The 13,880-nt window shown below is 39.2% G+C and overlaps 1 protein-coding gene across 8 annotated transcripts in view; it reads left to right on the top strand.

Moving 5' to 3' along the window:
- Positions 1-13,880, top strand: part of LOC127876395 (chromodomain-helicase-DNA-binding protein 1-like) — an 85,472-nt gene that overhangs the window by 31,913 nt on the left and 39,679 nt on the right. For all 8 annotated transcript variants that reach the window (XM_052421592.1, XM_052421590.1, XM_052421588.1 and 5 more), the window contains 8 exons: positions 4,379-4,567; positions 5,152-5,308; positions 6,492-6,644; positions 8,371-8,442; positions 8,919-9,068; positions 10,445-10,593; positions 11,401-11,497; positions 12,573-12,708. In XM_052421592.1, the coding sequence (XP_052277552.1) occupies positions 4,379-4,567; positions 5,152-5,308; positions 6,492-6,644; positions 8,371-8,442; positions 8,919-9,068; positions 10,445-10,593; positions 11,401-11,497; positions 12,573-12,708 (1,103 nt within the window). The remainder of the gene's footprint in view (positions 1-4,378; positions 4,568-5,151; positions 5,309-6,491; positions 6,645-8,370; positions 8,443-8,918; positions 9,069-10,444; positions 10,594-11,400; positions 11,498-12,572; positions 12,709-13,880) is intronic.

The following is a 13,880-nucleotide window of genomic DNA, read 5'->3' as shown; positions in this document are numbered from 1 at the left end:
GCCTGGATGTCACCTTACGTACATGCATTAAGCCTGGATGTCACCTTACGTTCATGCATTAAGCCTGGTTTCACCTTACGTACATGCATTAAGCCTGGATGTCACCTTACGTACATGCATTAAGCCTGGTTTTCCCATTGACATTCCCTTAATGAGTGGTGGATGTCACCTTATGTACATGCATTAAGTCTGGATTTCACCTTACATACATGCATTAAGCCTGGATTTCCCATTGACATTCCCTTATTGAGTGGTGGGCCATTCTACACTTCACCATGCCTATGAAGTAAGGGCACAGATAGGCTGGCTTGTTGTTTTGTTGAATGTTTGGTTATAAAACTTATGGGCCCTTTTATATGTTTTCAATGCTGTTTGTTTACCTTCTTGTTGTTGCTTCCCGAGAGATATGTAAAATTAATTGTGCCATGTACAAAGTAGTCATAATTGTATTCCACATTATAAAGTTAAGGGGGCGGGGGTATAGGATGTAAAGGGGGTTATTTTGGATTCACCATGGACATCTGTCTGTCTGTCTGTCGGTCAAAGCTTGTCTTCTCACGTTCTCCTATATTTCAAACTTGCTGGCATTGTTCTTTACGAAATGAAGTTGTGCATTACCAATTTATTATTCTTTAAAAATTAAAGTAAAAAATTACTAAAGTTATGCCCCCTTTTCAACTTTAAATTTCATTTACCACATGCTACATATAACGAAATGCTGCATTGTGCTCATGGTGAGCTTTTTTGATCGCCTTTTGTCCCTCTTGCGTTGTCAGTCGTCAATATTTACCTTGTTGAAAAAAATTGAGGCCACAGGGCCGGGCAGTTTTCCTTATATGGCTATAGTTAAAGCTAGTTAACACTCTAGAAGTATTATTTTTAGCCCAATCTTCATGAAAATTGGTCAAAACTTTTGTTCTTTAGATGTTTCGTCTGAGTTCGAAAAGGGTTCCGATCTGTTAAAAAACAAGGCCCCATGGGTTCTGGGAAGTTTTCCTTATACGGCTATAGCAAACTTTGATGACATTTTAAAGGGGCCTTTTCACTTTTGTGTAAATTGACAAAATTGAAAAAAGTTGTTTCAGATTCGCAAATTTTCGTTTTAGTTATGATATTTGTGAGGAAACAGTAATACTGAACATTTATCATGCTCTAAAAAAGCCATTATATGCATCTTTTGACGATTAAAAAACCCGAAAATTATAAAGCGTTGCAACGCGAAACGGATTAATAATTTGGAGAGTTCTGTTGTTGTGGTTACATTTTGTGAAACGAGGATTGGTTATATGAAGTCTAAAATACACCTGTTATTATACCCCCATTACTGGTAATGGGGGCTTTATAACAGTCACTTTGTCGGTCTGTCGGTCGGTCTGTCCCGAAATTTCATCCGATCTTCACCAAACTTGTTCACAAGTTGTATCTAGATGATGTCTAGGTCAAGTTTGAATATGGGTCATGCTAGGTCACGGGGTCACTTAGTGTGTTTAAATTCGAAAGTTTGTCCGGACCATAACTATGTCATTTATCATTAGATTTTAAAATGACTTGGTACATTTATTCACCATCATGGGACGGTGTGTCGTGTGAAAAAAGTACGTTGATATCTCCAATGTCAAGGTCACACTTGGAGTTTAAAGGTCAAATGCTTGTCCGGGCCATAACTTTGTAATCTATGGTGATATTTTAAAATCATTTGAAAAATTTGTTCACCATCATTGGACGGTGTGTCACGCGAAAGAATTGAGTCGATATCTCCAAGGTCAAGGTCACACTTTGAGTTCAATGAGCTTGTCCGGGCAATAACTATGTCATTCATTGTAAGATTTTAAAATCATTTGGCACATTTGTTCACCATCATAAGACGGTGTGTTGCCCAAAAGAATTACGTCAATATCTTCAAGGTCACACTTAAAGTTCAAAGGTAAAAAATGGCCATAAATGAGCTTGTCTGGGCCATAACTATGCTGTTCATTGTGAGAATTAAAAATCATTCGGCACATTTCTTCACCATCATTGGACAGTGTGTCGTGTGAAAGAATTACGTCAATATCTCCAAGGTCAAGGTCAAATTTTGAGTTCAAAGGTCAAAAATGGCCATAAATGAATTTGTCCGGGCCATACCTTTTTTTTTAATTGTGAGATTTGAAAATCATTGTGCACATGTGTTCACCATCATTGGACGGTGTGTCCCGTGAAAGAATTACGTCAATTCAAAGGTCAAAAATGGCCATAAATGAGCTTGTCCGGGCCATAAGTATGTCGTTTATTGTGAGATTTTAAAATCATTTGGCACATTTGTTCACCATCATTAGACGGTGTGTTGCGCGAAAGAATTTCGTCGATATCTTCAAGGTCAAGGTCACAATTAAAGTACAAAGGTAAAAAATGGCCATAAATGAGCTTGTCTGGGCCATAACTATGTTGATCATTGTGAGAATTAAAAATCATTTGGCACATTTGTTCACCATCATTGGACTGTGTGTCGTGCGAAAGAATTGCGTCAATATCTCCAAGGTCAAGGTCACACTTTGAGTTCAAAGGTCAAAAATGGCCATAAATGAGCTTGTCCGGGCCATACCTATTTTTTTCATTGTGAGATATGAAAATTATTTGGCACGTTTTCACCATCATTAATATCTCCAAGGTCAAGATCACCTTTTGAGTTCAAATGTCAAAAATGGGCATAAATGAGCTTGTCTGGGCTATAACTATGTCGTTTATTGTTAGATTTTAAAATCATTTGGCACATTTGTTCACCATCATTCGACGGTGTGTCTGGCGAAAGAATTATGTCGATATCTCCAAGGTCAAGGTCACACTTTGAGTTCAAAGGTCAAAAATGGCAATAAATGATCTTGTCTGGACCATAACTATGTGATTCATTGTGAGATTTTAAAATGACTGTACATTAATTTGTTCACAGTCATAGGATGGCATGTCATGTGGAAGAATTTAAGAGTTCAAAGGTCAAAATGGCTATAAATGATAATGGCTTAATAATTCTTAAAAATTGCCATAAATTAGATTCTCTTGTTTTGTGAAGACAGCATGCAAAATAGTCTGTGTCAATGCAGCACGTGGGGGTATACGTCATGTCAATGACAAAGCTCTAGTTGTATACGGAAGGATGGCCAAGTGGTCTAAGTGGGAGACTTTTTACTCCAGGACTCCAGGGGTCAGTGGTTCGAGCCCTGCTGAGGGTTTCCTTTTTTTTCTTTTTAAAATTTTATTCTTGATTTTTTACTGGAGCTTTTTATATCCAGTATTAACATTTATCAATATAAAGCATTTAAGACAAACTTAAAAAATGCCAAAATCTGTGAAAAGGCCCCTTTAAGCCAATATCATAAAATATGGTAAGAACATTTGTTCTAAAGATATCTTGGCTGATTTTGAAAATGATTGCGGTCCATTGAAAAACATGGCAACCAGGTGAAGGGGCCAATTTTCCTTTTATGACTATAGGTCAACCTTGTTAACACTGTAGAAGTCACAATTTTAGTCCAATATTTATGACACTTGGTAAGAATATTTGTTCTAAGGATATCTTGGCCAAGTTGGAAAATGGTTGCAGCAACAGTCAGTTGAAAAACATGGCCGCCAGGGTGCAGGGCAGTTTTCCTAATATGGCTATATTAAAATCTTGTTAACACTAGTTCAGAATAGTCTAGTTCCATTGGGTCTCAGGTTAGTGCCTTAGAGCTCATGGCACTCATGTTGTGTGTATTTATTTTGACCTTGCGGTCAAGGATAACCCATGAAAGTGAAAGCACTTATTTCCAATTGGGTCCTTTGGTTTTGCTGAAGAGACAGCAAGCAGAAGAGACCGTATTGGGATACAAGTAATCCGGGTGCGATACCCTAGCTCTTTGCGAATAGATACCTTGGTTCTTTTACGTGCTCAGTGTATAGCACCGATACACGCAAGAATTACCTGGGTTTCATACCAGTACATCTCTAGTTGGGTGGGAAACACTTGAAGCATTTCTGAAATTTCCAGTGCCCCGACCGGGATTTGAACCGGGGACCTCTGGAATGGTAGACCAGAGTGTTACCACTCGACCACCGCACCACCATGTTGAAAATATATTAAAAGAGCTGAATCTGAGGTTGCAACATCTTAATGTTCAATGTTAAAGTATACTATATTTCTATTTTATGCAACTCAATTTTGTAGCTGTGCTCTGGAAAATGGGGCTTAATGCATTGACTTAAAATGTTTTCCCACATTAGCCTGTGCAGTCACCGCAGGCTAATCAGGGATGGCACTTTTATCACTTATGGAATTTTTCTGCAAAGGAAGTCTTCTAAAAGAAAGTCAAGTCAAGGCTTAAAGTATTGTCCCTGATTTGCTTATGCATTATTTTCTTTCTAGGTTTGCAAAGTGGTCGGAATTTGAAGAGAAGCATTCTCGTGCGGACAAGACTGGGTTCACGCAGCTCCACAAGCAGCTTGAGGCCTTCCTGATACGTCGTGTGAAGAAGGACGTGGAGAAATCACTGCCTGCTAAAACTGAACAGATCCTACGTGTCGAGATGTCTTCTGTTCAGAAACAGTATTACAAGTGGGTGCTCAGTACATATTTCTGTTGTTATCTTAATTGAATGTGTTTATGCTTGCAATTTGATGAAAGTTGTTTCAGTCATGAAAATGTTGTTATGTTGTGATGAAATCTGAACCAAGAATGTAGGAAAATTGGATTTTCTTGTCAATTTTTCTTTTTCTCCTGTAGATTATTGGTTTTTAGCTCAGCTGTTTTCGGAGAAAACCTGAGGTATGTTCATAGCCAGCTCACCGTCCGCGCCGTGCTAAAACCTTTGCATTTTTCTCTAAAATCAAAATGCTTCCACCTACAACTTTGAAACTTTATATGTAGATGCACCTTGATGAGTTCTACTCGCCACACCCATTTTGGGGGTCACTAGGTCAAAGGTCATGGTCACTGTAACCTCTAAAAAAAAATAACTGACAAGCTTTCATTTATTCAAAACTGCACCTGCAGCCGAGTGTTGGTACCCGCCTGAAGGCATTGGCATTATGCATGTGCCTGAAGTGCCGTTCCAGATAAGCTCATCAGGGACGACACTTTACCGGTTAGACTAGAACAAGGACCTCAAATTAATTGTATATGATCATGACATGCCTTAGATGGATCTTGACAAAGAACTACAAGGAGCTGAACAAGGGCCTAAAGACATCGGTGTCCTCGTTCGTGAACATCATCATGGAGCTCAAGAAGTGCTGCAACCACCAGCTGCTGGTGCGGCCATCGGAGATGGAGGAAAACCATACGGACCACCTTCAGGTTGGTAGAGGTAGGCTTGTGCGAAAAGTGTCATCCCAGATTGGCCTGTTCAGTCCACACAGGCTAATCAGGGACAACACTTTCCGCTTTTATGGTATATTTGTTTTAAAGAGGTTTTTTTAGCACAAATTTGATGAGTTGGGGCGGAAACTATGGTTCCTGATTAGCCCGTGCAGTCTTATCTGGGAAGACTCTTAACACACATGAATTAAGGCCAGTTATCATGGAGCAAAACTCATATGCTCAATGGAACAAAGATTGTCAACTTTTAGCTTGTTTCCACTAGATATGCCACATTTTTCATCACATCGTTTAAATCTTGGTTGTCTGTACAATATCTAGGCTAAATTACAATCCAGGTCACATGTGTTACCACTGTAGCGACCAAGTTTATTTATTTATTGTTATTTAGGGTTTTTATGTCCCCCACTATAGTAGTGGGGGACATATTTATGTCCCCCACTATAGTAGTGGGGGACATATTGTTTTTGCCCTGTCTGTTGGTTGGTTGGTTGGTTGGTTTGCGCCAACTTTAATATTTTGCAATAACTTTTGCTATATTGAAGATAGCAACTTCATATTTTGCATGCATGTGTATCTCATGAAGCTGCACATTTTGAGTGGTGAAAGGTCAAGGTCACCCTTTAAGGTCAGAGGTCAAATATATGTGGCCAAAATCGCTCATTTTATGAATACTTTTGCAATATTGAAGATAGCAAGTTGATATTTGGCATGCATGTGTATCTCGTGGAGCTGCACATTTTGAGTGGTGAAAGGTCAAGGTCATCCTTCAAGGTCAGAGGTCAGATATATGTGGCCCAAATCGCTTATTTTATTAATACTTTTGCAATATTGAAGATAGCAACTTGATATTTGGCATGCATGTGTATCTCATGGAGCTGCACATTTTGAGTGGTGAAAGGTCAAGGTCATCCTTCAAGGTCAAATATATGGGTCAAAATTGCTCATGTAATGTCACTTCTGCAATATTGAAGCTAGCAATTTTATATTTGAAATGCGTGTGTATCTCAAGGAGCTGCACATTTTGAGTGGTGAAGGGTCAAGGTCAAGGTCATCCTTCAAGGTCAAACGTCATATAGGGGGACATTGTGTTTCACAAACACATCTTGTTCTGAATAATGAAAATTACAAATGTTATAGCATCCATACTTTGTACTTTCAGAACTTGATACGGGGCAGTGGCAAGCTGATATTGCTGGACAAGCTGTTACTACGGTTACGAGAGAAAGGTCATAGGGTGCTTATATTCTCACAGATGGTTCGATTGCTGGACATACTCAGTGAATATCTTCAGCTGCGTCATTTTCAATATCAGGTATGAATGTTGAACTGTTACAGTCTGCTTAAAATTCAAAAACAAACTAAGGAAGCAATTATGCATTGAGTAGGTGTACAGTCATGTCCACTTTGTTTCCTATTGCTCTAAATTATTTGTTGAGCTCACATCAACTGTATTATTTGTTTAAAAACAATATTTGAGATTTCTGTTGTATTAAAGCAATAAGTTACCTTGTACCTATGAAGAATGCTGATTTATTGTGAACACATTTCTTTAATCATTGCTAATTATCAATGAAACAATAGTATACTTAAGATTGAAAGTTTTCTGACACCTTTAAGCCCAGGTAAGAGCCGTGTTTTGAGAAAACTGGGCTAGATGTCCTTCTAGACTAGATTTGGTTCAAGAAGACAATTCCTTTAAAAAAAACATAGGCTTAAAGCGGTAAGTGTTGTCCCTGATAAGCCTTCTAAATCTGGGACAATACTTAGTGCATCAGCAATGTGCCCAGTTATGTGGGACAATACTTAGTACATCAGCAATGTGCCCAGTTATCTGGGACAATACTTAGTGCATCAGCAATGTGGGACAATACTTCGTGCATCAGCAATGTGGGACAACACTTAGTGCATCAGCAATGTGGGACAATACTTAGTGCATCAGCAATGTGGGACAATACTTAGTGCATCAGCAATGTGGGACAATACTTAGTGCATCAGCAATGTGGGACAATACTTAGTGCATCAGCAATGTGCCCAGTTATCTGGGACAATACTTAGAGCATCAGAAATGTGCCCATTTATCTGGGACAATACTTAGTGCATCAGCAATGTGCCCAGTTTTCTGGGACAATACTTAGTGCATCAGCAATGTGGGACAATACTTAGTGCATCAGCAATCTGGGACAATACTTAGTGCATCAGCAATGTGGGACAATACTTAGTGCATCAGCAATCTGGGACAATACTTAGTGCATCAGCAATCTGGAACAATACTTAGTGCATCAGCAATGTGGGACAATACTTAGTGCATCAGCAATCTGGGACAATACTTAGTGCATCAGCAATCTGGAACAATACTTAGTGCATCAGCAATCTGGAACAATACTTAGTGCATCAGCAATGTGGGACAATACTTAGTGCATCAGCAATGTGGGACAATACTTAGTGCATCAGCAATCTGGGACAATACTTAGTGCATCAGCAATCTGGAACAATACTTAGTGCATCAGCAATCTGAGACAATACTTAGTGCATCAGCAATCTGGAACAATACTTAGTGCATCAGCAATGTGGGACAATACTTAGTGCATCAGCAATCTGGGACAATACTTAGTGCATCAGCAATCTGGGACAATACTTAGTGCATCAGCAATGTGGGACAATACTTAGTGCATCAGCAATCTGGGACAATACTTAGTGCATCAGCAATCTGGGACAATACTTAGTGCATCAGCAATCTGGGACAATACTTAGTGCATCAGCAATGTGGGACAATACTTAGTGCATCAGCAATGTGGGACAATACTTAGTGCATCAGCAATCTGGGACAATACTTAGTGCATCAGCAATGTGGGACAATACTTAGTGCATCAGCAATGTGCCCAGTTTTCTGGGACAATACTTAGTGCATCAGCAATCTGGGACAATACTTAGTGCATCAGCAATGTGGGACAATACTTAGTGCATCAGCAATGTGCCCAGTTTTCCCAGAACAAGGCTGGTAGAATGCTCAACATTGTACTCCATGGTGACTGTTTTAGAGACTGGATGGTTCCATTAGAGGGGACTTACGAAAAACTGCATTGGATCATTTCAATGCTGAAGGATCTCAGGTGAGATAAGATTATTTCTCTCTTTCAGTTTCTTTTGGATATGGTTGATTCTTAAGAAAATTGCTTTAGCGTATTGTTTTGAAATGTGTTATGGACTTCTTAAATTATATTATATTGTTTTCAGGAACAAATATTTAGTCACTGAAAAAAATTGTTGAGAAATCTAATAATCACATATTTATTAGCAATATGTGTTGTTTTTTATAAACAAAATAATAATGAAAATTATAAAACACAATGTTAAAGCTTGCTTACATTTTGCTTTTCTCTGAATAATGACGTTTTCCTAAATTTCAAGTTATGTTCACTTAGCTCTAACTAAGCTGTACCAATTGTTCAACATTGTAAATGATTGGTGAGGTAAATGTACAATTGTATTATTAAATACTGCTTATTTAAATATTAGGCTTTACTTTGGCAGAGCCCCATTGATTTTGTGGTGTTTGTAATGAAGTCTAATTCTTGTGACACTTCAGGACTTTTGTTTCTTGCTGTCAACCCGTGCAGGGGGGTTGGGTGTGAACCTGGCCACTGCAGATACTGTGATAATCTTCGACAGCGACTGGAACCCACAGAACGACCTGCAGGCTCAGGCTCGCGCGCATAGGATAGGACAAAAGAATCAGGTACTTGTATACAGGATAGGACAAAAGAATCAGGTACTTGTGTACAGCATAGGACAAAATAATTAGGTACTGGTATACAGGATAGGACAAAAGAATCAGGTACTTGTATACAGGAAAGGACAACAGAATCAGGTACTTGTATACAGGATAGGACAAAATAATCAGGTACCTGTATACCGGATAGGACAAAAGCAGGAATGTATACAGGATATGACAAAAGAATCAGATACTTTTGTAAAGGATAGGACAAAAGAATCAGGAACTTGTATACAGGATAGGAAAAAAATAATCAGGTACTTGAATACAGGATAGGACAAAATAATGAGGAACTTGTATACAGGATATGACACAAAATCTGGTACTTGTATATAGGATAGGACAAAAGAATCAGGTATTTGTATACAGGATATGACAAATGAATCAGGTACTTGTGGACAGGATAGGACAAAAGAATCAAGTACTTGTACACAGGATAGGACAAAAGAATCAGGTACTTGTATACAGGATAGGACAAAAGAATCAGGTACTTGTGTACAGGATAGGACAAAAGAATCAGGTACTTGTATACAGAATAGGACAAAAGAATCAGGTACTTGTATACAGAATAGGACAAAAGAATCAGGTACTTGTATACAGGATAGGACAAAATAATCAGGTACCTGTATACCGGATAGGACAAAAGCAGGAATTTGTATACAGGATATGAAAAATTATTTTTTACTTGTATACAAAATAGGACAAAGAATCAGGTACTTGTATACAGGATAGGACAAAATAATCAGGTACCTGTATACCGGATAGGACAAAAGCAGGAATTTGTATACAGGATATGAAAAATTATTTTTTACTTGTATACAAAATAGGACAAAGAATCAGGTACTTGTATACAGGATAGGTCAAAAGAATCAGGAACTTGTATACAGGATAGGACAAAAGAATCATGCACTTGTATATATTATTGGACAAAAAATCTGATATGTGCATGCAGGATAGGGCAAAATAATCAGGTACTTGTATACAAGATAGGACAACAAATACAATACTTGTATACAGGATAGGACAAAAGAATCAGGTACTTGTATACAGGATAGGACAAAAGAATCAGGTACATGTATACAGGATAGACACAAAACATCTGACATTTGTATACAGGATAGGACAAAAGAATCAAGTACTTATATTATTAATATACAGGAAAGGAGAAAATAACAAAATACTTTTAAAATCTTAAACTGGAAATAGCTTTTGAAATGCTTTCTGGTCTTCTCGCCAGGTGTCACTTCAAAGACTTTAACTGGAAATTTTTTATGAAAAGATATCATGTTATATTAGATTGGCTATCAGAAAAAATCCAAACCATGCTGATATCTTGGTAGGTGTCAGTGTACAGATTGGTTACCAAGAACAGTGTAGAGGAGGAGATAGTTGAGAGAGCCAAGCGCAAGATGGTGCTGGATCACCTGGTTATACAGCGTATGGACACCACAGGCCGCACTGTGCTCAACAAGGGGGGCGACTTGGGCAGGTGAGGAGAATTGAGTCCAGTTATGGGAAAACAGGTCTCAATGCATGTGCGTAAAGTTTTGCCCCAGTCTAGCCTGTGCAATAATTAGGGACAACAATTTCCGCCTACTCTGGATTTTGGTTAATTAGAGATGTTCTTTAAACAAAAAAATTCCATGAAAGCGGAACGTGTGGTCCCTGGTAAGTCTGTGTGGACTGCACTGGCTAATCTGGAACCCTGGTAAGTCTGTGTGGACTGCACTGGCTAATCTGGAACCCTGGTAAGTCTGTGTGGACTGCACTGGCTAATCTGGGACGCCCTTTAGGCACATGCATGAAGCCCTGATTACATGATTGAATAAGGCTAAATGCTACAATTGGATTAAGGGCCAGTCTTGAAACTTTAGGATGGGCAGGAAAAAACGTAAGAATGTTCGCCCTCATGGCTTTTGTTAAATGATGGTACATGTATGTGCATTAAAATGCTAAGTAGCTATTAAAACATTGAGTTTGGGCTACTAATCTAATATATTTCGAGATTACCTGACCATAATATCATGTATGACTGGAGCGGTTGCAAAGACTATTAAGGGTTTGGTTTTTTTGACTTCCTTTGCTTGAATGCTTAATTGCGAGTTTCTAGATTCAGTTAAAATATTTTGAATTTAAAAATATTGCTTTTACCGGTTATCACATGATAAAGCTTACATTGTAAGCATGGTACTCCAGTTTTTTTCTGTTCATACAAATAAAAATGAAACATTCAAAGCAGTCTATAACATATATGCTTGAAATGCTAATCAAATGTGTTTTATTTTCCGTTCTTCAGCTCAAAGACACCATTTAGTAAGCATGAGTTGTCATCCATCTTGAAATTTGGAGCGGAGGAACTGTTCAAGGATGATGCTGATGATGAAGAACCACAGGTACTTGATTTTTAGCTCGGCTGTTTTGGAGAAAACCCGTGATATTGTCATAGCCAGCTTGTCCGCCGTCCGCGTCATGCTTAAACATTTACATTTTGTCAAGGTTTTGAACATTGGCTCTAAAATCAAAGTGCTTCAATCAGCAACTTTGAAACTTCATATGTAGCTGCACCATGATGAGTTCTACATGCCACACCCATGTTTGGGTCACTAGGTCAAGGTCACTGTGTCCTTCAAAAAAAATAAAATAAAAAATTCTCTCAAGCTTTCATTTCTTCAAAACTGCAACCGCAGCCGAGCGTGGCACCCGTTAAGCGGTGCTCTTGTTTCTCTTTGAGATGTTGACAAGTTCCTCTTTATTTGTTTATTAATTATGTTCACAGCGAATTTTATGTTGAGAAAAGTAACATTACCAAATAATTAAAGAATAGCTGATTTATCATTTTGTTTAGGAAGCCAAAAATCTGCTTTAGACAAAATAGATTAGGTTTAGGTCTGTGTATTGTAGTCACATCTGTTTCACACGAACAAAAATTAAATACAGGTAAAACCATGTCAATCTTTTTGCCAACTCAAGTTGTACAATTTGATCTCAAATTGAACCTTTTAAGCCACCAACAAAAAGTCTGAAAAGAGTACAAGTTCTAGCCTAGAAAATCAGAAGAAATATCACAGATTTGTAATTCCCATTTGTCTTGATGTAACCATTTCCATGTTGATTTTGTTTAGGTTATTAGAAATGTCAGGAACATAGTACATTTCAGTCAGGAAACAAAATTGAGGGAAATGCTGCAGTTTTTAACCTAGGACATTTTGAGTCACGTGTTGGGAAGATAGAGCTTAATGCATTTGCCAAAAGTGTTTGCACAGACTAATCAGAGACAAGACTTTCCTTTTTTATGGTATTTTTTGTTTACACAAAGACTCTTCTTAGTGAAAATCCAGTTTAGGCGTTAACTGTTGTCCCTGATTAGGCTTATCTGGGATGATACTTTAGGCACATGCATTAAGCCTAGTTTTCCCAAAACAAGGCTCTTTTGTAAGCCCCGTTGCAATGTTGAGTGGTTGGTTTAAGGTTGACATAGACGAGATCCTGAAGCAGGCTGAGACTAGAGAGACGATCGAGAACAACGGGGTTGGCGATGAACTCCTGGCACAGTTCAAGATTGTCACCTTTGACAACCTCGAGGACGAGGAAATAGAGAACAATGGTGTGTACCATTTTAATAGCTTAATTACGTTACCTGATATCATATGCTATTTACTCCGATAGGATCGTAATTTATCCGGAATTTTTCGTCCGAGGAATCCCACACTTTTCATAAACCCGTCTAGTAGGACTGAGCGGTCACATTAGTGCCGTGTAGCCGCACAACCAAAACGGGACATTACGCAGAATTCACTCTTATTCCGGATGGCAATATACAAAGGCCGACATTTTGTTATAAACTTAATTGTTGCTTCTGTTTCGCTGGATTCTTCTGTTTAACAGAATAGAGAAGTTTTTGTATTGCATTAAAACATTCTCCGTATATATATCCGTGTATTTCTGTATCGTTTTGTGTATTTGTTTGTTTGTTCAAGGCAAAGTATGCCTCAAACACGTGGCTCATGTGGACACACAAAGGCAGCATGGGACAACCATGGTAGCTGCCTGTCGTGTGCAGGATGTACCTAGGATAACTGCTGCCCTTTCTGTGAGCATTGGTCTGCAGATACCTGGGCCATTAAGCGTCGACCCTTCAAGAGTCGTGGACGCAACAAGAATAGTTCAGATCAAAGTAGGGAAAGTTCCGTGTGTCGGGACTTTTCACCACACGATCTTGACCATACTCCACCAATAGCTGCCAGGCATCGGTCCCTACCCTGTGACGAAACCGGACAAAATTTGCCCGGTCCGTTCATCGGGAATGACCAGTTGAATGACTCGGCATCAGATCAACGTAGGAAAAGTTCCATGTGTCGGGACTTTTCACCACACGATCTTGACCATATGCCACCAGTAGCTGCCAGGCATCGGTCCCTACCCCGTGACGACACCGGACAAAATTTGCCCGGACCGTTCATCGGGAATGACCAGTTGACCGGTCCGGAGACTTCACCGGTCACCGGTCAACATTGACCGGTCCGGTCACCGGTCATGCTATGACCGGTCAACCGGTCACCAGTCACTGACCGGTCCGGTCACCGGTCATGCTATGACCGGTCCGGTCACCGGTCATGCTGTTACCGGTCCGGTTACCGGACATGCTGTGACCGGTCTGGTCACTGGTCAACCGGTCACCGGTCATTGACCGGTCCGGTCACCGGTCATGTAATGACCGATCCGGTCACCGTAGATGTTGACACTACCTTGTCAGTACTCCACAAAGGTAGACGCAGC

Source organism: Dreissena polymorpha, chromosome 4, assembly GCF_020536995.1.
Source record: "Dreissena polymorpha isolate Duluth1 chromosome 4, UMN_Dpol_1.0, whole genome shotgun sequence".
Lineage (NCBI taxonomy): Eukaryota > Metazoa > Mollusca > Bivalvia > Myida > Dreissenidae > Dreissena > Dreissena polymorpha.
Note: the sequence above shows the minus strand (reverse complement) of the source record. Positions and strands in the feature narration are given on the sequence as shown.